Raw genomic sequence first — 26761 nt, 5'->3', positions numbered from 1 at the left:
AAGATCTATCGAGAGCTCGAGTCGTTTGATCGACGACTTACTCGCACTCATCGTGGGCGTGGCAGTAGTGGCAAAGGAGTGTGAGTAGGAAGCCGTGGATGCATGATTCGTCGCGCTTCGAGAGACATGGTGCATACCTATGTGCAGCGTGGTTCCGGTAGCTCTTCACCCGCTCTTGCAGATAAGGATGCTCCCTTCAGCTTCTCACATGAGCTCAAAGAGCCCGAGTTCGATGATGAGGGCAACCTCCTTAGTGATGGTGACTTCAGTGAGGTCATCGATGCATCCTCTTCTCGTGAGGATGATTTTAGCAACGAGAGCTCTGATAGTGATGTCTTTCTCTAGGCTCTAGCCTTGGCCCTTTTTTTGTACTCCCTTTTTTGTACTCGTGCCTAGCGCGCATCGCACCTCTTCCGGATATCCTGATTCATCATTCATCTACGCTTATGTACTTTTGTTTGTCACTTCAAACTTGTTTTTAATGAAATTTTGGTTTGAAACAACTTCTCTAGAGTCTACCCTTCCAAATTGAAAATATCTAAGTTTGTAAGTGTTTTTTTTTTAAACCATATTTTATCGTATAGTATCCCAAAATTTCATATCGTACCAAAAATTTCCGTATGGTACCGTACCGTACGCCATACGGTACCGTACCGTGCGGTATCGTATTTTTGTATTGTGACAACTATGGTTGGAATAATTACAAACAAAAGGAAAATCCAAGGTAGGCCCACGTTTTATTGATTGGAATAATTACAAACAAAAGAGAATTCCAAGGTAGCCACGCTTTCTATTGATTGGGATGATTACAAACAAAAGCTCACAAAAACTTTTGCTCGACCCAAAGATAATTATGCTAAATTTGCGGGATCTTGTGGTCTTTCTAAGAAAGGAAGAACATTTGAGACTTACGTGAATGATTTGAGATATTTGTTTCCCGCTTTCCTCAACATACTCCAAAGATTATGGTCTCTTAAGTTTGGCCATGGACTTGATAAGAAGAATCAATGTAAGGTTTGAAAGAATAAACTGGCAAATCTCGATAGCACTTTGATACGCCTCGATCCACAAAGCCTAAGACTACTCATTCATCAACCCCACCTAACGTTCTTCGTAAGATGAGATGATGGAAAAGAAAGCAAAAGAGAATGAACCTTGACTCCGAACTCCTTGCTTCAAAAGTAAAAGATGAAGATCTCAAAGAAAGTGGCCAAGCACTAACAACCTTTACTATCGGTGCAACCATACCTAACACCACACGCAGGATTGCACAATGCCACAACCCTCTTCTAAGGAAATAGGAGTGCCACTATTATAGAGATAACAATTTCAAGTATGTCTGATAATACTTCTTACATAAAACTGTTCTTGTTAGATTCTTCATGTGACAGTTGTGATTTGCATTGCTTTATCTTTTAGTCCTCATAATTTGGTGCTTGTTCATCGATAACTTGTGGATAGACCAGTCATAAATTATTTAATAATGAAAGTAGCTCACGCACAACTCTCTTCCTTTCTTTGAATCCTCGAGAGAGGAAGAATCAGTACTCAAATCTATGGTTGTGTTTGTTGAATTTATAGCTTTCTCTTCTTGCAATTTAAATGCTCTTTCACACGAGTCCTTCCTTGAATCCATCCGTATCAATAAGCAAACATTTGGAGCCACTAGCTTTCAAATTTAGATCACTATAACAAGTCCGAGCCAAAGAGAGAGTTGTTGGGATAAATGAGTCCATGCTCCAAGAGCTCTTTTGACTTATTTGCAAACCTTTTCTTATTAAATTGACCCATTAGAAGGAGCACTGCTAAATCCCTAACCAAGCGCAATTGTTCTTGAAGATCAATTGCAAAGCAATCAAAAGAACTGCTCAAGAAAGCCTGCTCTTTCTTCTGACTTAAATGTTATTCACAAGCAGAACATATTATCATCTCTTCCAACTTGAATGAGTATCATTTTGCCAATGTGTTGAAAATGGATTTATTGGATATGAATTTGGACATAGAGCTTGGATATGGAACATAGAGCTTGGACATGGAGAACTTGGACATAGAGCTTGGGCATGGAACTAGGACATGAACATGGAACTTAGACATATAGCTTGGACATGAATCTGGACTTGGACTTGATCTGGACTTGGTTTTGGATTTGATTTGGACTTGGAACTTGGATTCATTGGATTTGGATTTGGATATTGGATTTGGTACTAGCCCAGTGAGAGATGCTTGTAGGTCATCCCCGTGGTGTGCACGGCACATAGTTGCTATGAAACGCGTTTCAAACTTTAGCAGACCCGTTTGAAACGTTTCAAACGTCTGGGAGTTTGAAACGCGTTTCAAACTTGGCTTTTTATTTTTTAATGTTATTTAAGACGGGTCATATCAGTCGATTCAGTCGCTTTCCAGAGAGCAAAAAAAACACGCCGTGCATAGTACAGAGGAGAAAGTTGACTGTCCTTCCCCACGCTTGCCTTCGTTCGTGTGATTTCTCCGCCACCCGTCCCCTCGGGACCTGTGCACCGTACTAGCAAGGTTGGTACTTGTCTGTTTTCATATTTTTGCTTGATTTTTGCACCAATTTCAAAACTTGAAATTTGGGCAACATCCTTCCAGGCTTCCAAAATGCCTCGTGCTAGAGATTCAATGTGGACTCATGTCATTCCCATGGGCAAGTATGGGGGTTCAGGCACTGAAAAATGGAAGTGCAAGTATTGTGATAAGGTCTCAAGTGGATCTGCAAACAGGATAAAGGCTCATTTTTCAGGTCTAAAAGGCAAAGGCATTGGTGCTTGTGATAAAGTGCCCCAGGATATCAAAGACTCTCTTCTACAATGGAGGAGGGAGCAAGAAGCAGCCATGAAAGGATTTGGAAGCAGCCATGATGACATGCAGGAAGAGGAGGAGGATGTCACCAAAAGAGCTAGAGTGGGTGATGAACAAGAGATGCAGAGTCAAACGGCTGTAGGTTCTACCTCTGCTCCTTGTGCCCACAGGTCTTCCTTGCCCATTAGGCCTTCTTTGAAGAGTGCAAGCATTAAAGCTCGTTTTCAGAAAGCAGCAGTTGCTGAGGCCACCCGTGAATTGACAAGGTTGTTTATTCAGTGTGCTTTGTCATTTCACATTGTGCGCACTCCAAGATGGAAGAAGACCATGAGAGCCATTAGCCGCATTGGGTATGAGTGGGAGGGTCCCAAATATGACTCCTTACGCAAGAAGCACTTGAGAGATGAGAAAGATCTTGTACAGCTTGAGATGGAGCCTTTGAAGGCAACATGGCATAAATATGGATGCACCATATTATGTGATGGTTGGACAGATATGCGGAAAAGGAATGTTTATAACATTTTGGTGTCCTCCTGCAAGGGCGTAATGTTTATGCGTGCCATTGATGCTTCAGTTCCAGGGACGGTGGTGACAGGAGCCTTTATATGGCAACACATACGCCAGACAATGTTAGAGATTGGTGCTCAGCATGTGGTGCAGGTGATTACTAAAAATGGCTCTAATTGTGTGTCCATGGGCAGAATGTTAGAGGATGAGTTCCCAGAGATAGTGTGGACTCCTTGTGCAGCACATAGTCTTGACCTCATGATAGAGGATGTTGCTAAAATCCCTTGGATTTCTGAGATCTTTGCTATAGCTCGGAGCATGGTGAGGTTTGTTACCAAGAGGCTAAAAGTCCTCTACATGTACCGTGCCCATAGTGATCTAGAGTTGCTCAAGCCCTCAAAGACCAGGTTTGCGTACATGTTCATTGTGATTGAGAGGCTAGTGAGAGTCCAGCAAGGACTACTCCGCACAGTTGTGTCACGAGAGTGGATGGCATGGGAGGATCGAGAGCAGCTAGGATTGTTTTTATCTACGATTGAAGTTTGAAACTTTGAGTTTGAAGTTTGAACATGGATGACTGCCTTGGCATATTTGGCATTTGCTATCCCATGGGCCATGGGCCCATTATGCATAGATGATAGTACATACTTATTACTAAATCCTGATACATCATACAAGCATGCATATATTCAACATATTATCATTTTATCAATGCTATCAATGATCCCATATATTCTGGCATATAAATATCATATATGGTATTGATTTTTCACATGCCAAGATGGGAAAGTTTGAAACGCGTTTCAAACTTCTGGGAAAGGTTTGAAACGCGTTTTTTGAAACGTGTCGCTACTATGGCACGGCATCAGAGATCTCGTGTCTCGACATCAACTTGGATATCCTACATCGGCATATCTATCTGTTTTGTATTCATTGATTGTATTGATCCTGGCCAGTGTGCCTGTGGATTGTTCCTGAATAAATTCCTAAAAGGGGGCGGGGCATGTTCCCCGCTCAATGTGGTGTATTGTGCAAGATCCCTATTCCCTTCTCTCTCCCCCTTCTCTCTCTATATCTTTATCTCTTGGACATGTGGTTGAATATGTCACAGCACGCCCCGCTGGGCTTACAGACCCTAAGGCTTTGGCTATTTGTGGAGACGAGAAGCTATGAGTGCTCCGATCATCATGCAAAAGAAGACATGATTTGTTTTGAATTTCTCCATAACATTTTAAAAAGAGCATAACTTGGTGGGTCATGAAACTCAACCCAATGAACCTTCGGTTTAGTGCTGGCATTACCTTGTCAACCATTCATCTTTGGACACTGATAGAGATAATGCCCTCTCTCACCACAATTGAAGCATTTACCTTTGGCTTGGTAACATTTATCTTTATCGGACAAGAATTTGCTACTATTCTTATTCCAACTATTGTTGCTATGCTATTTACACTTGCTCATTGTTGTAGGATTTGAAGCAGAATTTTGTGATTCTTTTTTTAATTCCCTATCCTTGTTATCATTGCAGTTTTCAGAGCCTACTATTAGATACTTCTTATTCTGCTCCAACTTCTTTGCCATAGCAATGGTTACCTCAATTAAACACTTTTTCTATGAGCTAGAATTCTGCGAGGATATTGAGAAGTTATGTCCAAGAATGCTTGTTTGTCAAAAAGTCTAGTATGATCGACATAAGCCTGTAGGGGTTATTGCAACCTTTTTACATTCCATCAGCACCATGGGAAAGCGGGAAAGCATTGCTATGGATTTTATCATCTATTTGCCGAAAACTCCTTATGGCAATGATGCTATTTGGACAGATTTAGCATAAGCAAGCGCGCAAAGCATATGATGCGAATCTTTCTTCTTGCACGGATCTTCAAGCATTATGGAATGCTGGAGTTCATTGTCGGCGACCAAGATCCTTGCACTACTAGCTTGTTTGGAGGGCTCTTTATGGAAGCACAGGAACAAAGGTAATTTTCTTCGGCTTTCTTTCCTCCAAAATCTACACCTTCCTCTCGTCATTAAAATGTCCAGCTTAGCAAAGGCCTCGTGTGACAATGAAGAATGTCAAGAAGTCTAGATAAAGTTGTTACCTATAACTAATTTATCCCACAAGCACAGAAAAAAATGTTGGCTAAAGCTGCATATCATTGAGGAATGGCCTCCTAGTACAATGATAATCATGTCGACAGCATATACTTACTGCAGTGCAGCCTCTTCCTTGTTCTCTGAAGTGTCGACCCTTTGAAAAATTCTCACAGGCATTGACTCGACGACAGCATCAGGTGCTGGAAGCGATCCTAATGATAACCCCGCCGATCGAGAAAGAGCAAGTGATTGGCGGTGTATTTCATCCAAGACCTATTAAAAAAAAGTAGTAGCACAAGACTTTCACAGGAGAAAAATACAAAACATGAGCATGACTAAAGCTTCAAGGCAGAAAGGTTTGCGACATTTAAAAGATGACAGATCCTGATTATTCTAAGGAGTGAATACATACATAGATACATGCATGCATGTATAAAATGAATGAAGACTTATATATGTATACCTGAAAAAGAGCTTCTGCTAGCATGATAATTCGTGAAATGCTTGCTCTTGTGTTGGTCTCTTCAGGGGTTCGTGCTGATTCATGGGAGTGCCCAATGCTTTCAGGGCGCACTCCTGGTGCACATGGCCTTGCATGACTTGGCACACCCTCAAAACTGTTGCTAAGCCTTTGCAGAGCCCAAACCTGCTCTAACATGTAAGAATTTAAATAAGTAACAATAGAGATCTCGAGCCTTTATAAGTATCTCCCTTCCATAAGGAGTTGGACAGGTAAGATTGCCCACACGGATAATGAGCAGCCATAATTGGGCCCCACTCATGGACTATCAATATTGTAAAGTAATTTTTAGGCAAATGATGGTTCCTTGTGGAAATATACACATGACTTTATAGTAGGTTAAGACATAAATGATGGACAGTAAGCAATCCAACCTGCGATCTGAACCTGCGCCTCCTTTCCCCAAAATTCAAACTTCTATTCCTCTGATAGTAACGTTCTTCTCCCTCTTCATGGGATAAATCACTTGCTTGAACCCTCGTGTTTGACATTGCAGGTCTGCCATTATAAGGCAGCAGCACCGGCTCAGCATCTTCCCGGGCATCCTGATGATTACTCAGGCGTCGCTGCGATGCAGCATGTGTTAACACGTCCCAGAATCGCCTGCCACCATTTCTTCTGGCTTCTCTTCCTGTAGCTTCTCCCCTAGATACACCACCACCTGGTAAGTCAGAATAGTAGAAAGGGCCGGATGCTATCCTCTGAACAGAGCGAGTATTGCCAGCAAGATCACGAATAGAGTATCTTTCAACCTCTTCAAATGGTCCCAAGCTTCCTGTTCTCCCCCTGTGCAAGGACGGTTCACAAACTTGAACCGGAGTATTACCATACCCGATGCTTGTATCATTTGTTGTACAAGTGCTGAACCTTGTCTGTGACAGAATTTGAGCTCCTCTCTGCCTCACCCTGGGTACATTGTCCATGAAAGCTGAGCTCCTTTCAGACTCCGCCTCATCAGATGATGGGGCTAAACCCGTATACCTCCTCAATCGTGCCTGCATGTCTTCTACGCTGTGCTGACCATGCCTTGGTTCACTCAGTCTTTCATTATCTCTCAGGTGAAATCTTGTCAATGGATCAATGTTTACTTGCCGTGTCCTTGATAAAATCCTCGGAAGTGGATGGACTCTCCTCTCTTGAATCTCTGCAGCCACTTGAACTTCTTGTTGGATTTGCTGCCGGGACTGTGTGTGTGATTCTCCTGTACCACTATGGGAGCCAGTAAAGTTGTGCACCACAGGGACTTGCTCAACCCCCCCACCCACAAAGATGCTGTTCTCAGAGACAGAAGATTCGGAAGCCTGTCCAGCATGCAAGCCAAATTCAAATTGATCAACTTAATCCTTGGTAGAAAAATTTATCATCCACATCTCAGAAAGTAATGGCTTCATACCTCCCCTCTCTCTCTCTCTCTCTCTCTCTCTCTCTCTCTCTACCAGGACTCTTAAAAAGCTGCATAATGGGAGAGGAAAAGATCGTGAGGATCTACGGGCGCAACACTTTGCCAATGGGCACCACGTATTGGCTCCCATTCTTGCAAATCTTTTTAATAGAGCAATGTGTGAAGACATTCCCCCCCCCCCCCCCCCCCCTTGGACCACCAACACCATCGTCCCCATCCACAAACCAGGAGACCAGAAGGACCCAAGTAGCTACAGGACTATCATAATTGCCCACAAAATGGCCAAGATCTATGGGACAGTACTAAAGGACATGAGTTCTATGGCAGAGAGGATGGGAAACAGAGTATTAGTCCAAGCACGCTTTAGATGATCACATACCCTATGTAGTGTTCTCTTGTTACGACCCTGTGTTTTTCTCTGGACAAGATGCAGGTGTGCACGGGGACATGGTGGACAGTGTGAATGGCATCAGGTTGGAGTCAAAAAGTAAACCCATGTGTGGACAACCCCAAGTGTGAAGGGGGGGGTCAAGTGATTAAAGTTCTCTCTCATAACCCATGGTGACAAAGGGTTTTGGAGGGGACAAAGGTTTAAAAGCCTTTAAAAATAAAAGAATCCCTTTTTTGGGGATAATCGTGGCCCTTATGCTATTTTGGGGCCACGTGTGTGCTTTTGGAAAAAAGGAAGGCTGGCTGAAGCGTGGAAGGGCAGGCGTGGAGTTTCTAAGAGAGAAAAAGCGCAAACAGGCTGCAGGCTGCACCGCTTGGATTCTTGTTTTTGGGGGGATAGTGGACAAGCTGCAGGCGTGGAGATCTTGCTGGAAAAAAAGAAGCGCATACAAGGCTGGGCTGATGGCAGGCGTGGAAAGGACTGATGCACAGAACCGGCTGATGGGCTGCGCTGAAATACACACAACCTGAACTCCACAGACAGGCTTGCTTTTTGGGAAAAGTACACGGGCTGGTTGCTGTTCAGCAGAGAAGACAAGCGCAGACTGAATCCTTCTTCTTCTTGGCTTTTGGAGGGCTGTCTGGCCTGCTACGCAACAGTATACACAGGCGCCTTCTAGATCTCTCTCCTTTTCCTGTGTTTTTAGCAAGAGACTGGCTGGCTACACTGCTGTCCATACAGGCAGAGCTGACATCGAAACGTGGACTGTAGGAGGGAGTCCAAGGCTGGACAGCAGGTCCACCTACAAGTGTTCTCTCTCTCTCTCTCTATCACGTCGAATCAGGTGCTGGACTGCAGGCAGCTACAGGACAAGAAGGCAGGACACAACGGGGCTTTTCCTCGTGTCTTTTTCTCTCTTGTGGAAAGCGACATAAAGACTGTAAGTCTCTCTTTCTTTGTGAGCAAGTGGGACTGCAGGTGATGTCTTTCGGAGTCTCTCTTTTCACTAGCTCAAGACTGTTCCAGAGTGGTTCTCTCTAGCCCTTTGTGAGAGGAAGGGTTTGGCAGTTCAGAGGGTGGAAACAGGACTGTTTATGGGCTGTTTTTGCTTGGCTGCAAATTCAGCTATGTACTTGGGTTTCCGGCTGCAAGTACAGGTCATTTGGTTATGTTTCTTGGCATGGGAGTGATGCAAGCTCATATGGCTGCGTGCTCATGGAGCAGATTGTTTTCTTCCTGCTAGAAAGGAAGAGAGGGACCTACAGATATGGGCATCTCTATGTTGCCAGATGTTTCATGAGGGAACAAGTAACTAGATGTATGGAAACAGGACAGAAGTTTCAAAGGGAAACAGGCCTAAGGGTTTCATGTGGAAACAGGTCGTAGGTTTCTCGAGGAAACATGTTTTTGGGTTTCTCCAGGAGATAGGTCACATGCAGGCAGAGGGTACAGGAATGGACACATGTTTGGTACAACCTTGCTACTGATTGGACAGGGGACAGGGGATCCATGACAGAGATGGATAGTATCCTTGGAAAGTAGAGAGGGTTGGTACAGGTGTGTCAACTGTATGGTATGCTGTGCTGTGATACGAGTTCTCTTTTGAGAGACAGTTGGGAGTCTGTGTTGTGATGCAGGAGCACTGGATGTGTCAGGGTGTGATGCTGTTCATAGTGTGAGAGGCTATGGATGGTTGTGGCAGCCTTGATCATGGGAGAAAGCTTCTGTATGCAGACTCAATGTGAGAGAGTCTTTCGATGTGAACCATGGTTGGATTTGTTTGTGGATGCCGAGTGGACAAGAAGCCAGATGCAAGTTCTTTGCAGGCTTCAGGGGTTCTACTGTGACGGCTAAGTTTCCAGCCTTATTGTAATCAAAGCTCTTATAATCAATTAAAGAAATACCGCAAGGGGCGCCACTGCAATTTGGGGCCAATCGGTCTCCGTGTACTGTTTGCAGGAGCACTCTAGCTCCCCCTGTTTGTTTTCTTTTTCTAGGTCCTCAATGGTGTTGAAGTGTTTTATGTGCGAGTGTTTGTTTCACCGCCCGTCAAGGCCGGTTTACATCTCTTGTCCTATGTGCTCTCTTGCAGATTGTTGCTACAATGTGTTGGTGGAACGATAGAGAGCAAATGGTAGGAAACATGGACACTTGAGAGGGTAGTGTGTGTTGTAAGTCTACACCGACAACCACATTGTTTGCAATACTGAATTCATATGCATTGGTATAGAAATCTGGTCAAAAATGCCCATGACACTATGTACTTTATTCTCCCAAGATCAATATACTTTATTTGAGAGAGGGGCCAACCGTTCCGGCTCATTGTGCGTCTCTTGTCGATTCAGCAAATTACTTCTTGAACATGTTGTCCATTAAATCTTAGTGTATTTAAGTGTATTGATTAGCATTGTGTTCAACCAAGTTACATTGGTATAAAAGCATACGGTTCTCTTTCACTTCTATCGTGAAAGACGATCACCACGAACACTAGCTATCTCTACACTTAGAAAACTATGAACAGCCTTACAATGAATGTTGGAGATGCTAACACAAGAGGCGGGGACAATGAAATGCATGCTTCCGATGCTTTACAGGATGAGCAAACTCATGTGGTGCACGTTAGGGAACAGGGATATGTGGGGGAACAGGGATATGTGGGACAGCCGTCCCGTGGCAAAGAGAAAATGCATGAAGAAGAGTCCATAGCCTTAAGTGCTGAACTTACTCGTATGCAGGCTCTTCTTTATGCACAACAAGAAGAATTGAAGCTCTACCGCTGCGAGGATCCATTGGAACATGATTGTTTGAAGGCCAAGAAAGTTGAATCTTAGATGGATCATGCAATCAATGGCAATGATTGCTCAAGAGTTGCACATGCAACCGAGGGATGCAACACATGCATACTTGGCTCGTACTAAGGGTGGCTATGCAAAAAAAGCAGCCATCCCAGTGTCCCACATGCTTTGGTATCCCCACAGGTTCCCAAACAAGAACTTATGTCTAAGAGGATGAATCCTCATGCTATTGGAGAGGAACTATCGGCAACTTCACGCCATGCAGGAGTACCTAATGTAGCCCGTGAAGGATATAATGTTTATTGCAGTGGTCAAAATGTTTATCAAATGTCATTGCCGGCTAAAAATGTGAATGCACAACACATTCAACATGGGCTGCAATGTTCTGTTGGTGCAGGTATTCCGCATCTCTCTCATGCCACTCATGCCTTCAAGTGTGCTCATGAGGGAGAAGCTATGGGTGAAAATGCAACAATGTGTATTGATTTTAAAGTGAATCGTGGCCTTTTTAGGGGAGCCCACGCTATTATAGGAAGGGCGGGCTTTTTGGAGAGAATTGGACTGCAGCTGCATGTGTGGGTGCTTTTTCTCTCTCTTTGGAAGGGCTGGAGACTTGCTGAGCTGCAGAGAAACACAGGGATGGACTGCACTCTCTTCTCCCTCTCTTTGGTGACTGTCGGACTGCAGTAAAGGTGGGCTGGACTGATCGTGGGTTGGACAGAGAGCAGGGCTAAACTCTGTGCGTGGGCTGGACAGAGAGCGGGGCCAAACAGCACACTCTCCCCCTCTGTGCAACAGGCCGGCAGATTAGACTCTCTCTCTTTCCTCTTGGAAGGGAAGTTGACAGGATTGCAGACGGCTGCTGGCTGCTGCAGGAAGTGCACAGTCGACCAGTTCCTCTCTCTCATAAGCGCTCTCTCTTCATGAGGTGCTAGACTGTAAGGGCAGCGCTCGAAGTTACACTCGGATTGCAGGCGGAGGTGTGGGCTGAAGCCTTTTCTCTCTCTCTCTCTCTCTCACACCTCGTCCCACTAGCTGAGAGTGGAGACTGCCAGATATGGGCCTATGGCGGCCGCACCAGAGGACAAGATATGCCAGCTCTGTCACACAGAGCCCGAGACAGAGGACCATTACATATGCCGATGCCCCGTGTACTATGAGATTCGGGGGAGGTTCCAATGCCTCTTCCGAGAGCTAGGTTCGGACCACTTTCCAGGATCATGGACTTCCCAGATCAGAGATGCCTGGAACTTTTTCTTCTAGAGCTCCGTAGACACAAGGAGTCCTTAGTGAGATCCAGATCAGCTGTACCTGGTCAAGAACCAGCACAGAGAGCTCTCACTGACTTCTTCCATACCAGCACTCCAAGGGCCGATCCACCCATCATACCCAGACCACAGGCTAGTGTAGGAGCTTGGCCGAGAGGTGTGACACTCGACAGAGCCACTGAGTTATGCAGAGCTCGACGCCCCAGACCCCATGGCCCTCGCCCACGGCCACGCCACCACAGGAAGATCCGGGCCATCATCACCCATCATCGCAGGACCTTCTCGCGCCAGCTCAGTTTTACCACCTTGAGCACCATGTCACAGCGGCCCATGAGGGATGTATTACGGTGATATGAGAGCTCTCTGCTCATGTACCTAGATCAGATTTTAAAGTTCTAGATTTTTGTTATCTTTCTTTATTACTACTTTGTACCCAGGATTATGTACCTCATGGATATGATGTAACCTTTTGGTCTCATAGGTCATTTTGGCCTTTTGAAGATGTTAATACAACTTTCTTTCTTTCTTTCTTTCTCTCTCTCTCTCTCTCTCGATCGGTCTTGGTGAAGATAGAGATTGAGGCAAGGATGATGGCTGCTCTGGTCACACGCATGAGAGCCTAAGGAGTACATAGCTTCTCTTTCTTCCAGTCAAGAGGGTTGTTCGGGGGTTCTCTCGGTTCCTTGGGAGAGGAGGAATTTGCAGCCCAAGAGGGTAGAAACAAGAGCAACAATTGAATGTTTCGGGAAGGGTTCATGGACTGTTGCATAGCTGTGTTTTTGGCTACGTGCATGGGCGAATTGGCCGTGTTTACAGGGCCTCATGGATGTCCTATCTTGGCTGATTAGAGGTGAATAACAGTGTGGTATTTTGGGGCACAGGGCTGTGTGAAACCTCTATGCTAAGAGGTCCAAAGGACTGGCAGTTTGGGCAAGCACATATATAAGCCATAAATGGCCATGATGCATTCACTTAAACTCTTCCATTGAATGTGAATAAAGAAATACCAAAAGGAGCGCCAAGCTTTGGGGCCAACACGTGTCGTCGTTCTTTTTGTGTAGGAGCACTCTAGCTCCCTTTTATGTGTCTTATTTGCTGGATTACAACTGTGTTTGGGTGACTGCTAGTCTACCGCACTTTGGTTTCTACCAAAGGCCGGTTTCAGGTACAGTGGTGACAAGGGAGTTCATTTGGAGGCACTTGCGCGAGGCTGTGATGGAGATAGGCCCAGAGAACGTAGTGCAAGCTATTACAGATAATGGCTCTAATTGTGTTAGTATGGGCCGTATGTTGCATGGGGAGTTTCCAAAAATTGTTTTGACTTTTTGTGCATCACATAGCTTGGATTTGTTGATGGAGGATGTGGGAAAGATGCCGTGGGTTGCCAAAGTGTTGGCCACTTCAAAGTTTATTGTCAAATTTGTGACAAAGAGGCCAAATGTGTTGAACATCTTTAGAGTAGAGAGCGAGCTGCAGCTCCAAAAACCCTTCTCCACTAGATTTGCCTATATGTTTATTCAAGTTGACAGGGTACTACAAGCTCGGGCCGGACTCTTGCGCACAGTATTTTCACGGGCATGGTTTAAGATGAACGAGGTGAAAGAAAGAAGGACCAAATATGTGAAGTTTGAAACCACTATAATGGGAGATGAAGCCTTTTGGAAGAAGGGTGAAGTGTTGGTGAGGATTCTACAGCCATTCTACAACCACTATAATGGGAGATGAAGCCTTTTGGAAGAAGGGTGAAGTGTTGGTGAGGATTCTACAGCCATTCTACAACCATCACCGATATGGAGGGCAACACACTTGGCTTATTGTATGAGTATATGGACAAGATCGATGAATGCATTAACAAGGCACAAGGCTTGGAAGAAGAGGACTACGTACATTACTACATTGAACATTCACCCTTATAAGTTATCTTTGTCATACTCTTGCACACATCCTTCATCCTTTATGGAGAAATGATAAGCAATTCTTATGTGAGGAGTTGGAGGATGGCTACAGGGAGTACATCGATGATTTGATTGGTGGAGATGTGCAGCAGTTGAGGATACTAAGCAGGAGCGCCTACACTTTTGGAATGGCACAGGAAAACACTTTGGGTCCCGCACTGCTCGCCTACAAGAGTGCCAGCTTGAGCTTGTGTCATGGTGGGAGAAATATGGCATTGGTGCTCCCCATCTGGTAGGAACTTTGTTGCTTGTGATCCTAAAATGATAGTGTTGGTAAATTTTCCTCAACTTCTTAAATCTTCATTTATTATAGCAGCTTCTCTAAGTTCTTCTAATTTTTGAATGGCAGAGAAGCATTGCCATGAGAGTTCTCTCATAGGACTGCAGCTCGTGTCCTTATGAGAAACTGGAGTACTTGGACCCTCTTTCACACAAAGAAGAGGAACAGATTATCTACCGCTCCGCTGGAGCGTTTGGTGTATTGTCACTCCAACCTTCGTCTTCTTGAGGAGAAAGGCAATCCCATTGAGCCTCGCCAGGTGAATGTCAACTTGATTGACATCGAAAAGATGAAGAAAATTCCAAAGATCCCACCAGATGAGCGAGACATTTATGCTATGCTCTACAAGGAGGCCATGCAACCGATTCACACCACGCGAAGCCATTTGAGAGTCAGAGCCCGAGTTCAGGCCACGACCAGTTCATCAGCGACGAGATCTAGTGCTCGAGCTGGCACGAGCCAGAGAGCTGTAGCATAGATAGAGGAGGCAGATCCGGATGATTCAGATGATTCATCTACTTACACTACAGATTCAGAGGCTAAGGCATCTGATCATGATGTTAAGATGAATGTGTAGACTCTAGAGTGTCAGTCTTGAGTCTTGACATTATTTTTATTTTGTTTGTACTTGGCACTTGTGATTGGAATTTGGCATTTTGATTCGACTTTGATCATAGATTATGTTACTTGTTGTCTCTTAGCTCTAGCCTCTGAGTTTTTCAGTTATCATTCTTTCGATTTTTAAGTTTACAATGTACATGAATGGTTAATGTTGAATGGTCATTGGTAAATCAATATTAAAGTCAATGAAGATGCAGCTTCTCCCAATGCGAGAAGGACTTGAAATTTGTGGTTCCTTGGTCATTGTTTTCATGCACAAGGTTAACTTTTATACATGAAATCTGTGGTTCCAACATCCTAGGCTTAGGAACTATAGATACAGCCCATAATTACAGCTTAAAAAATTTAATGAATAAAAAACTTATTTTAAAAACTTCTCCAAAAATTAAAAACGCTTTTAAAAGTATAAAACTTGTATAATACTTCCCGTTTTAAAAACATATGGCAACTATGGAGGGCACACTCAAGAGAAAGACATTATCTTTGTGGAACCAAGTTTGTTCGTATCAGATTCGGCAGAGGGGCTTCAAAGACACCTCCATCCACTACAGAGGTTTGGGACCTCGCAGTGAATCTTCGAAAGACCAAAATTAAGCTCTTCAACATTACTAATCAAGTCCTCTCCAGAAGACGACGTGGTGGAGCTTGTATCCTCATATGTTTACCTTGAAATCACTTTCATTGGCCCGATTTTCTCTGAGGCCAAGCTACCCAAGCTTGCTTGGGAGGCTTTTCCACTCTTGCCTGGCTAGAAAGACAGTGCTTTCAGGCTCATTTGCATGAACCGAGCACTAAGAGTTGGCTATTTAACACATTAGTAAGAGGGGCTATGTTGTATGGCACCTCCTTGGACTTGAGAGAGGCGGATTGGCAGAAGATAAGAGAGATTGCAGGTCATGATGTAGTGATTGCAGGTCATGATTTACTCCCATATGATCAGGAATAAGCCATCAGTGCCACATGAGATTGTGCTTGTTGAGTTTGAGGCATGCCCTTTGGTCCTTGATGCCCTCTTCTGGACGCACCTACATCTACCATGTATACACACTAGAAAGAGATTGCGTCTCCCCAGGGTGGCACATAATTCATCCAAGCAGCTGGTACAGACAGGGCATAGCACATATTGGTATTCTTGCATCACCTAGTGACTTGATCTACACGGTCTCCAGATAGACTGACTGCCACCGTTCGATTACGGTCTAGATGCACCCTTTCTGAATCTCTCTTAGCAAGAGATTAACCGCACCATCCGCCTCAAGACCCAGCTCACCTACACATGAGTCGAACATGGCTGTCCCCAACGAACTCCCCACAAAGCTTCAACAGGGACCATTTCTTGAGAGTTACAAAAAATGGTTTGATCAATTAAACAGGATAGCCATGAAGATTGTCATTGGTGAGCTGAGACCACCTTTGGGTACAGACCGGGAGCACAAACAGCATACCTCATGAGACCCAGCTTTGCAAAATATGCATGACAGCTGTCTACTTAGATGTGTGGTGTACTATGAGATTCGGGGGAGGTTAACTGTCTCCTCAGGGAGGGATTGGGCCCCCCACGCAGGTGGTACACTACAGAGACCTGGTCCTACCAACCTCCTCTTTGTATTACGACCCGTGCAGTTCACGGGTCCATTTCTTCTTTGGCACTTTTTTTAATCTCCATGTTTATGACTTTCAATTCACAAACGGGACTTGGAACACTTTTTGGTCTCATAGACCCATTGGGTCTTTAGATGGATACTTTTGTCTATGTAGCTAGTTTCGCTCTCTACCCAAATCACCTTGGCAAACAAAAAAAATCTTCTGGATCATCATTTCTGGCGTGAAAAGCAACTCATGGCTCCACCACTCGCCTTTCTAGGATGCAAAATCCTCCAAACCTAGAAGGCATAACTGCAGTTGGCAAAGCTATATCACTAAAAAGAATGTTCGACGAAGGGTCTAAGGCCCAGTTCAGACAGTCTGGCAAAAACCTCTGGAATAGTAAAAGGACATCCATCAGGCAGGTCACATCAAGTGGCGGGGCACACAAATAGCTTCTAACATTCCTCGTATTCATCAACAAATAATCGTAGCCCAAGTGATGAAGGCGTTTGTCCACAAGCGGTGGGTCTGGGTTCAAACCCCACCGACTGCAAACCAAAAGTGGAATTTCGGAGATGTCTGCCACTGGGTCAAGGGAACATGTCTGCCGGTACTGTCTGAACCGGGCCTAACCCTAGTAACACAAGTTTGACTGATGCAGACTAGGTCCAGCTAGTCTGTGCAAAGGCTCAATGATTAACTCATTGGCTGTAAGTGTGATAACGTGAATAAATAGCAGAATTAAATATCTCCAACCTCTACTACTTGCCTTGGGAGGACCAGCAAGAAGGGGGGATTCAACATACATTTGATGACAAAAAGACGAAGGAAAAGACAACTCTCTGTAGAAAAACCAACGCACCTTTGAGCTGGGCCTTTCTGATTCCTGCCCATCTGGTTCGTGTCTGGCAGCGGGCCGGCTGCTGCCCACCCCCATTTTTGGATTTTCTGTGCTTTTGTATAACCCTAACAAAACGAAAGTAGGAACTTGTTTTCCTTTCACAGAATGCAAAGCAGCTTCCCTTTTAAGTGCTTTCTGGAAAGGAGAAAAGAAATGGTACAAAAAGCTTACGTTTGCTTTTATATTCTTGGTTGGGAGACCCAGAAGCTGGTTCTTTCTGCTTACATGTAAGAAGAAAGGGCAATCTAGACCATCGAATACAACTCCAAGCAACGTCGCTTTGCCCACAGAAGAGGCGCTAGAAACAGGCGTTTGTAGGGCATTCATGCACAAAAGTGGGCGGTGTGAAAGAAGAATTGAAAGACAAAAAAAGGGCGATCAAATTTTGGGTTTGAAGCCCTTATCTGCTGGTGTGTCGGCGGAAACCGAAGATTCTTCTTCTTGGGCCATTGCAAGAGCTGACATGATGCTGAAGAAGACGGTGCTGAGGGTGATGATAACGGGCGAAAGCGAATGCCTTTCGGTTAACGCCAGCATCCAACGTGCTGCTCCAGCACCATGAAAAGACTTTTCACCTGCACATGATAATCCGGTGACAGAAGATAGGGAGGGCCTCTCCCTGTCTGCAAACCTCTGTTTACCAACTGATGATGATACATCTTGTTTTTGGCTTGTCCATCGTTACTTGCATTAATCTCCCCTGGCTTGTCCACGCTGGAAAAATATATTCAGGATTTTCACAAATTACAAGCTTGCTTGTAATGGTGTTATGGTCATTCTAAAAATCATTGGTTAGTCACCTTTGGACTTCCAAAAATTAACTATTTTTAAGCGTACTTAAGAAGCCAACAAGTGACTAGCCATGAATAATTTGGCGAGCCCTTTTTCCCACGTCTGCTAAGCGCCAACGCAGGGCTCCACTCTTACATGAGCACGACCGCATGGCGAGCTCATAGGATGTGCCCCTAAAAGTTAAAAACGGACCATGTTATGTGGATGAGACATCTGGACCTCTAAAGACAAGAACCTTGGAATGCAAAATCCATGTAAAGTGGCACAACCATTAGACAGTCATGTCGGGTAATCATGTCCTTTGCCACCCTTGTAATCTAGGCAGCCCCTTCTGTTGGAAATTAATGAAAATGCGAGAAGCGATTGAGGAGAGAAACTCGAAAAGCACCTAGATATGGGTTGGAGAGAAAGGCATGACTATTCTTTAGAGGTAGTTGTCTAGAAAGTTAACATCATGTGTGCAGTGTTTAACAAGGGCGTTGGGATTGCATGATTCTTGAAGATTCATCTTGATGGAGATTTCAAAGATGAAGATAGATACATCGTGAGCAAGCATGCACTTCCAAGGCATATGCATAAGGTACAGGTGCTGCATAAGTTCTTCAAAGATGTCACATGGATACTTTTGTGATGGCAAATGGCAATCTTGCCCAAAGGAGGTAATGCGATCTATGAGGAAGATAACTCCTTGTGGATCATGCTAAGCTATTTTGATGACATCATATGGAGCAAGGTAGTACATGTGCCTTAATCCATTTGATATCACACACACACGCATGCGCACACACACACACACACACACATATGTATGTATTATACACGTGTGTGTGTGTGTGTGTGACATATATATATGTATGTATGTATACACACATTTACGTATGCATGTATACACATACATACATACATACATACATACATAAATACATACATACATACATACATACATACATACATATATACATATATATATATACATACATACATACATATATACACATACATACATACATACATACATACATACATATATACATATATACATATATATACATACATACATACATATATGTATATATGTATGTATGTATATATATATATGTATATATGTATGTATGTATATATATGTATATATATATACATACATACATACATATATACATATATGTATATATGTATGTATGTATATATATATATGTATATATGTATGTATGTATATATACATATATATATATACATACATACATACATACATATATACATATATATATATACATACATACATACATACATACATATATACATATATGTATGTATGTATATATATATATATACATACATATATGTATATATGTATGTATGTATATATATATATATACATACATATATGTATATATGTATGTATGTATATATATATATGTATATATGTATGTATGTATGTATGTATGTATGTGTATGTATGTATGTATGTGTATACATGCATATGTAAATGTGTGTATACATACATACATACATACATATATAGCAAACAACCAAAAATTAAGAAGAATGGGTTGTGCTATGTGGATGGGATAACCAAACCCTATTAAAATATTGTTGATTATTGAAAGAATTGAGCTTATTCTCTTCACTCAAAAGTATGGTGTGTATGGAGGAGCAAGCAAGGGGTTAATTTGAGAGCAGGAGCACTTGGCTACACATCTATGGTGGTAGATTCGGGGCACCTAAAATACCATTGCACTGTGCTACTAGTAGTTGGTATCATACGTGATTCCATATTAAATACTAATGTACTAGTATTATTGGTGTAAGCACATTTGGGGCCATGCTAGTGTTATTGGTATTGCACTTGATTCCATGTTATATATTGAGGTAGTGTTATTGGGATCTATGTTTATGCCTATCATATGTTGTCATGTCAGGATTGATTATCAGGAGTCCAATTGATTGTATAACTAACACAGTTGATTGTGAGGAGTCCAATTGATTGTATATAACTAACACAGTTGATTGTGAGGAGTCCAATTGATTGTATATAACTAACACAGTTGATTGTGAGGAGACTAATTGATTATATATAGCTAACATGGTTGGCATTGTTGAGTAATAGGTGATGAGCATTATGACGAAGCCAGCTAGGACATCATATGGGTGTAGGGTTATGCAAAGCATTTGTGGTGATGCGAAGTTACCTCATTTATTTGACCAAGCACTCACATTTTGTTATTATGCTTGCCATGCATTTTGTATAGTTGGGGCGTGCTACATTTTGTGCACGTTTGAGTGAAATTATTTATGGTTGCAGCCTTAGTTCACTTGTGGTTATTTTTGTAAAGACAACTCTAATTTTGTAAGGAATGTTATTTATGGCTCCTTACGCTATTTTGGAAGAACTATAAAAAATACCCGAGTGCGAGAAGTGGAACCACTCATGTCGGCATAGAAAGAAAGAAAGAAAAGATATATTAACGTCTACGAAAGGCCGAATTGGCCTATGAGACAAATCTATATACAACATGTCCATGTCTTGAGTATCATGGAAAGAAAAACCAAAATGAAAAGCTAATCCTAGTTATATGCAGCTCACTATGCAATCACTGTCTAGCTTGCTATAGATGTACAATCATGATAGGTGGTACACAACTAATTCCACCCAGTGGAGATGGTGGGGTGTAGTACATCGTACATGGGGCATGGGGTGAGGAGGACTCTCACATCTGTTGTGCCCTGGTGTAGCCTTTGGACTCTCTCCTCCATCTCCGGTATTGTGTCTGGATCTGGGCCAGACTAGGCCTGATCAGTAGTGATGGTCTAAGTCTGAGTAGTCACAGTCTCCTGGTAGCTCTGATCTCCAAGGCTCTCTATAGTGTGAGACCTCGTCGAGAAGTAGATGATACAAGGGAAGGGGGATGTGACTCGCTGATAGGCCTAAAGAAGCTGGTGATCTGTGGTGGCTGGGATCTCTGGCTCTGCACCTGTAGAAGCCTCTCTATATGTCGGTGTAGCTCAAGGAGGAAAAGGCCTAAGCATCTCTAATCAAGATACTCCATCACTCAACTAAGTGGGCCAAAAAACCTCTCTGAACAAGCAGTGGTATCTCCCTCTGATCTCATAATATACAAGGCGTCTGCATATGTAATGATCCTTTGTCTCTACCTCTCTGTGGCATAATTCTCTGTCCTCTCTAGGGGTCTGTGCTGCTCTCCCTGCCTCAACTCCAAAGTGTGAGAGGAAACTATGATCTGACCAATAGTCACCCTCATAGTGTGAGACGTGTACATCCATAAAGCATGGGCATTTGACAAATCCATCCTCTATGAATCTAAGGAAATGATCTCTGTAGTACTGCATCTTGGTGGGAAGGGGACCCGACCAAGTCTCCCTGGTGTGCATCCATATAGCCTGGGCGTCTGACAAATCCATCCTCTATGAATCTAAGGAAATGATCTCTGTAGTACTGCATCTTGGTGGGAAGGGCACCCGACCAAGTCTCCCTGGTGTGCATTTGGATCAAATCTTTTCTCAAGAGAGTGTAAAGTATGTACTATGGGGAGGCATCGTTATACTAGAAGAGCAGTAATCTATCCATGTCGAGCTCATGTGCTAAGAACCCCTCATCTACTACAGCATACCATGATGGGTGATAGCCTTCTATGGCAATACTTTGTGAGGACTCCATGGCCAAGCGGGGTAGTCTCTCTGGACCCATGCCTATTATGCTTCTAATGTAGGCTATGGTCTGAAATAGAGCCTCTACCATCATGGGGGGCACTGCAAGCTTTACTATGACGATCTCATGTGGTACTGATGGTTTGCTGTGAATCATCCTAGAGATCACGAGGATCTGCAGTCTCTCCATGTGATGCCAATCATATGTGGAGAGGTTAGGGGCCCCATACCAGTGCTGCATACATCATAGTTGGGGTGACTAAGGTGTCAAATAGCCATCCTTTGGTGCGAGAAGTGAGCCTGATGACATTGTCGCTCCATCAATGTGCAAAGGCAACATAACCCCGGGTGAGGTTGTCTTCTCATGCCTGTCTCATGGAGAAACAGCTCCCATTACTAGTGAAGGTAATAGCCAAGTATACATATGATTATGTCACCTCCACCTAGTTGCCTCTATATGAGATCATTGTGTCTTTCATAACCCGTGTGGAAGTGTGAAAGATCATAACCTTGGTTTTTCCAAGGTTCACTGAAAGGCTTCTCTATGTACAAAAATCATCTAAGGCGTCCATGTGGCGCTGTAGTCCCTCCTACGAGTCAGATATCAAAATGATGTCATCCATATAGAGTACTAAAGTGACCAAAACCCATGAGAGTGATGCACCACTCCCTCCTCCTCTGTCTATGAAGTTTGTGACCTCATCTATGTAAAGGCCAAAGAGTGTCGGGGAGAGTGGGCAGCCCTGCTTCACCCCCATAGTGCCATCATGTATCTCCTCTAACAGACCACCTGGGCATCTGGCTTGTCCCGTCACCCTCTCATATAAAGCAATGATTCCCAGATCATATCTGAAGGAACCCCAAGGGTCTGCAATCTTTGTAGGAGCTGGTCCAGATGCACTGTGTCGAGTGCTTTGCGGAAATCCACAAAGCAACAATAGAGTCTCTGCTCTCGTGACTTGGCCTACTCAATCGAGATCCTTAAGGTGAGGATATGATCCAGTATATGATCCTTAAGGTGAGGATATGATCCAGTATATGCAGAAGTTAATGTGGAACCTAGCCTATTTTGGAGCATGAAGACCCTCCTTCTCGGTTAGAGAGCTGAGCGTTGTCTCAAGTACTGATCCATATATCTTGGCCATAATATGGCCAACCATGAGAGTCTTGTAGTTCCTAGGATCCATCAAGTCACCAGATTTGTGAATGGGGGTAATGATATTCATGCTCCATGTGTGTGGGAAGCCCTCTACAAGTGCCCTGTTGAAGAGATGTGCAAGGAAAGGAGCTATGGTGGTAAAGGCATAAGAGAAGTGCTCACCTTGTATCCCTGTATGATTTGCAGATCTCCCATGATGTAGCCTCTTAAGAGCTTTCTCTACCATACTCGAAGTGAAAAAAGTAGAGGTGGTGGGTTGAGGATCGGGTGGAGAGGGTAACGAGGGCTAATTTGGTACATGGCAGAGGGACTTTGTATAATCATGCCCGGTGGTCAGATCAGTGATGGGTGTGGGTGGTCATGGATCACGAAACCGCCTCTAAGCCTCTTTCGAGTTAATGCTCAAGAATAGTTGGTACAACTCCCAGGATTGTTCAATTTCGTGTTTCCTCCTCTTCCAACGAGTCAGTAATCTTTGAGCTTCCGACGAGTTAGAGCTCGGTTTAATCTTTGAGCTTCACGCTCTGAGATCTCCCCTAGTTCTTTTTGTCGTTTGATGCGAGCACGAGTCTCACGACACTCATTGTCGTACCAACCATTCTAAGGCATCATCCCTACTTTAGCTTTAGAGGGGGTATGGGTGGTATGAGGGAAGCTGACAATGGCAGAGGAGTGGAGTAGATCAGTCAACTCTGATATGAGTATCTCCAGAGGAGTGGAGTAGATTAGTCAACTCTGATATGAGTATCTCTAGAGGAGTGGAGTAGATCAGTCAACTCTGATATGAGTATCTCCAGAGGAGTGGAGTAGATCAGTCAACTCTGATATGAGTATCTCCAGAGGAGTGGAGTAGATTAGTCAACTCTGATATGTCAAGTAGACCATGGTAAAGGGTATCCAGATATATGTGATCATAGTCATGAGTGAAGTAGATCAGTCAACTCTGATATGAGTATCTCCAGAGGAGTGGAGTAGATCAGTCAACTCTGATATGAGTATCTCCAGAGGAGTGGAGTAGATTAGTCAACTCTGATATGAGTATCTCCAGAGGTGTCGTGGGATCCATGTCAAGTAGACCATGGTAAAGGGTATCCAGATATATGTGATCATAGTCATGAGTGAAGTGGATAGTGGTAGAAATAATATTTTTCCTATATATATATATATATATATATATATATATATATATATATATATATATATATATATATATATTATATACATACTTAAACACATGATTGCACTCCGTATTTGCTACCTTTTCCATAATATTTGTCTTTGACAAGTTAGCTTGTATAAGAGTAAGAATGAACTTCAAGAGCAAGGTTTACAATATTTAAAGCATATCAAGAGGTTTAAGCACTTGAAGGTATCTAAATCAATTGATCCATGCTTGAACGAGGTTTAAGCACTCGAAGGTATCTAAATCAATTGATCCATGCTCGAACGAGGCCACATGGTGAAAAGTGCCATCAACATGGTCAAATTTATTGGTCATAGGAAAATTAAAGACCAATGGAAGGTTCTCGATAACCAAAGGCTACCAACGATATGACATAAAGCTATTTTTAGTTAAGAGCTTTACGTAGATGTACTACTAGGTGCCCATGATGGCACTAGAGTATGCCTAAGAATATTCTTAGGTCTTATTTACTAAATTAATAGGTTAAAGAATAAGGATCTAGAGACTAGATTAGAGAATATCCAAGTTATGGGTAGTGGAAGAACACATGTGAACGCCCATAGTTCAAGTTGTATATAAGTCAAAATCTCCAAGCTCAATCCACTTTTACATGCTTATTTCAACTTGGGAACTCTCATGCCCTCTTTCCCTTCTTGTGGGCTCTTCTCACTTTTAATATATATGTTCTCTATTTAAAGTCATCACATAATCATTCAGTAATTATGATGCTATCTTGGAATTTAGAGCTTCTCACACTACTTCTTTCCTTCTTGTGGATTCTTTTTGTGGGTTCTTCTCACTACACTCTATATATGGTTCTCTCTTGGAATTTATAGCTTCCAATGGGATTTGTAAGTGTTCTAGCTCTTAGGTGAGCTCTTATCTTGTTGTATTTTTTATTAAGTTTGTGAACTTCTTTGAGATTGGAGGTGTGTGCGAGAAGAATTCTTGCATTGACTTCACTTGAGTGAAGGAGAAAACCTTGGGCTAAAATGTCAAGATTAGGGTTGAGTGGAGGACGAGCAAGGTGGATGAAGAGGAACATGAGATATCAAGAGGAAGCGTGGAGGGGTTTATGAGAGTCCAATGGTAGAGAAAACTCCATTCTATGATTTCTTTCCTTATGTTGCTTGGAGGAGGAGTAAGCACAAGGAGGCATAGCACTTGAAGGAGAAGGAAGGAGGACCATAGTAGAGAAGGCTTCCTCAACCTTGGATGAACAAACACAACATTTATTACACACATCATTTCACCTCACACTCATAACCACCTTGTATGCTCATCCTCGCACCCACCTTACACTCTTGCTTGCACTCGTACTCACATTCGCAACCACCTCACACTCATGCTTGTAAACGAGACAAGTGCTAGCACTCATACTCCCACTTGTAACCATCTTGCAACATTCATTATACACATCATTTCACCTCACACTCATAACCACCTTGTATGCTCATCCTCGCACCCACCTTGTACTCTTGCTTGCTTATGCTTGCACTCGTACTACTCACATTCGCAACAACCACCTCACACTCATGCTCGCTAACAAGACAAGTGCTAGCACTCATACTCCCACTTGCAAACCATCTCGCACTCATGCTCATAATGACTTATGCTAGCACTCACGATCACGCTTGCAACCACCTCATGATTACGCTTGTTCTCTTGTTCATCTTAGTTTACAAGTAGAGTCAACTTAGTCTATGGAGTTTGGATCATGGATTCATCCTTGGTAGTGAGTGCTTACTTCAAAAGACTCCAAACGGAACGGATTAGTCATCGATTAGCATATGTATATAAAGGAGTGAGAAGGAGAACAATATAGGTAGATGTAACTAGGGTTATCATGGACCTTATTAAACTGGTGCTAGCTCTTCTAGGTGATAGCCAAAAGAAGGAGGAATAGACAGATCCAACCAGTCATCTTATGCCTTGCCCAATCCACCTCAACATAATAGCGCCCGCTCACATGGCTAGCAATTGCAAACCTCGAGAAAGACATTTATAGTAAAAATCGAAAGACTCCAAGTAGACAAATTATTATAGCCTAGGACAAGGAGTGAGAAGAAGAATAGTAGGAGTAAGCATAGGTCGGTTTATGGTATTATCACTTGTTAGAAATAGGGTTGCTAGAATGCACGTGCACACACACACACAATGGAGAAGCTTAAGAGAGCACACAATGAGATGAGAGATAGATAATGAACGTGTGTTGTACAAAGATAAGTATACCCTAAGATGGGTGTATACTAACACATGGGAAAAAACCTCCTAAAGAGGGAAAAAGTGTCCCAGCAGGTCCTAGTGTGTTCACACACATCACTACCAAATATGGCTACGAATCCCCCCTGGGAGTGATGATGTGAACAAGGGGTGAACTGACACTAGAAGTACAAAGATGTGCTAGGCTCTTTGGATTGTGTGATAGGGAGCCTAGACTAGTCCCCAAAGGGAAGTACGTTTAAAGCTTTACGAAAAGCTTCAAACTTCTCTCGTGGGAGAGCCTTTGTGACAAATCTGCTAAGTTGTCCTGTGTTGGCACACAAGTCAAGCTGATTTCCCCTACAGAGCATCTCTCCCTAACATAATCACTCTGCACCTCAATGTGCTTTGTGCAAGAATAAAAATTGGATTTCTCGCCATAGCACTCTAACTATCAGTGAAGATGGTAGTGGTTGAGGACTCAAAATTTGGCAAGTTGTCCTATGTTGGCACATAAGCCATGCTGATTTCCCCTGCAGAGCATCTCTCCCTCACATAATATTAGTGCACCTCAATGTGCTTTGTGGTGCGAGTATGAAAAATTGGATTCCTCGCAAC

The 26761-nt window shown here is 43.2% G+C and overlaps 1 protein-coding gene across 1 annotated transcript in view; it reads right to left on the bottom strand.

Moving 5' to 3' along the window:
• LOC147641710 (uncharacterized) overlaps nucleotides 1–17803 on the bottom strand; it is a 30405-nt gene extending 12602 nt beyond the window's left edge. The window contains exons 1-5 of the mRNA XM_086798789.1: nucleotides 17313–17803; nucleotides 17103–17206; nucleotides 6316–7242; nucleotides 5885–6067; nucleotides 5537–5694 (exon numbers count right to left, since the gene is read on the bottom strand). Of these exons, the coding sequence (XP_086654915.1) occupies nucleotides 5537–5694; nucleotides 5885–6067; nucleotides 6316–7242; nucleotides 17103–17177 (1343 nt within the window). The 5' untranslated portion in view covers nucleotides 17178–17206; nucleotides 17313–17803. The remainder of the gene's footprint in view (nucleotides 1–5536; nucleotides 5695–5884; nucleotides 6068–6315; nucleotides 7243–17102; nucleotides 17207–17312) is intronic.
• Between the last annotated feature and the right edge of the window lie 8958 nt (nucleotides 17804–26761).

Source organism: Cibotium barometz, chromosome 1, assembly GCF_041138505.1.
Source record: "Cibotium barometz isolate CiBa-2024 chromosome 1, ASM4113850v1, whole genome shotgun sequence".
NCBI classification, from domain to species: domain Eukaryota; kingdom Viridiplantae; phylum Streptophyta; class Polypodiopsida; order Cyatheales; family Cibotiaceae; genus Cibotium; species Cibotium barometz.
The sequence above is the reverse complement of the archived record's forward strand: the minus strand, read 5'-3'. Positions and strand labels throughout refer to the sequence as shown.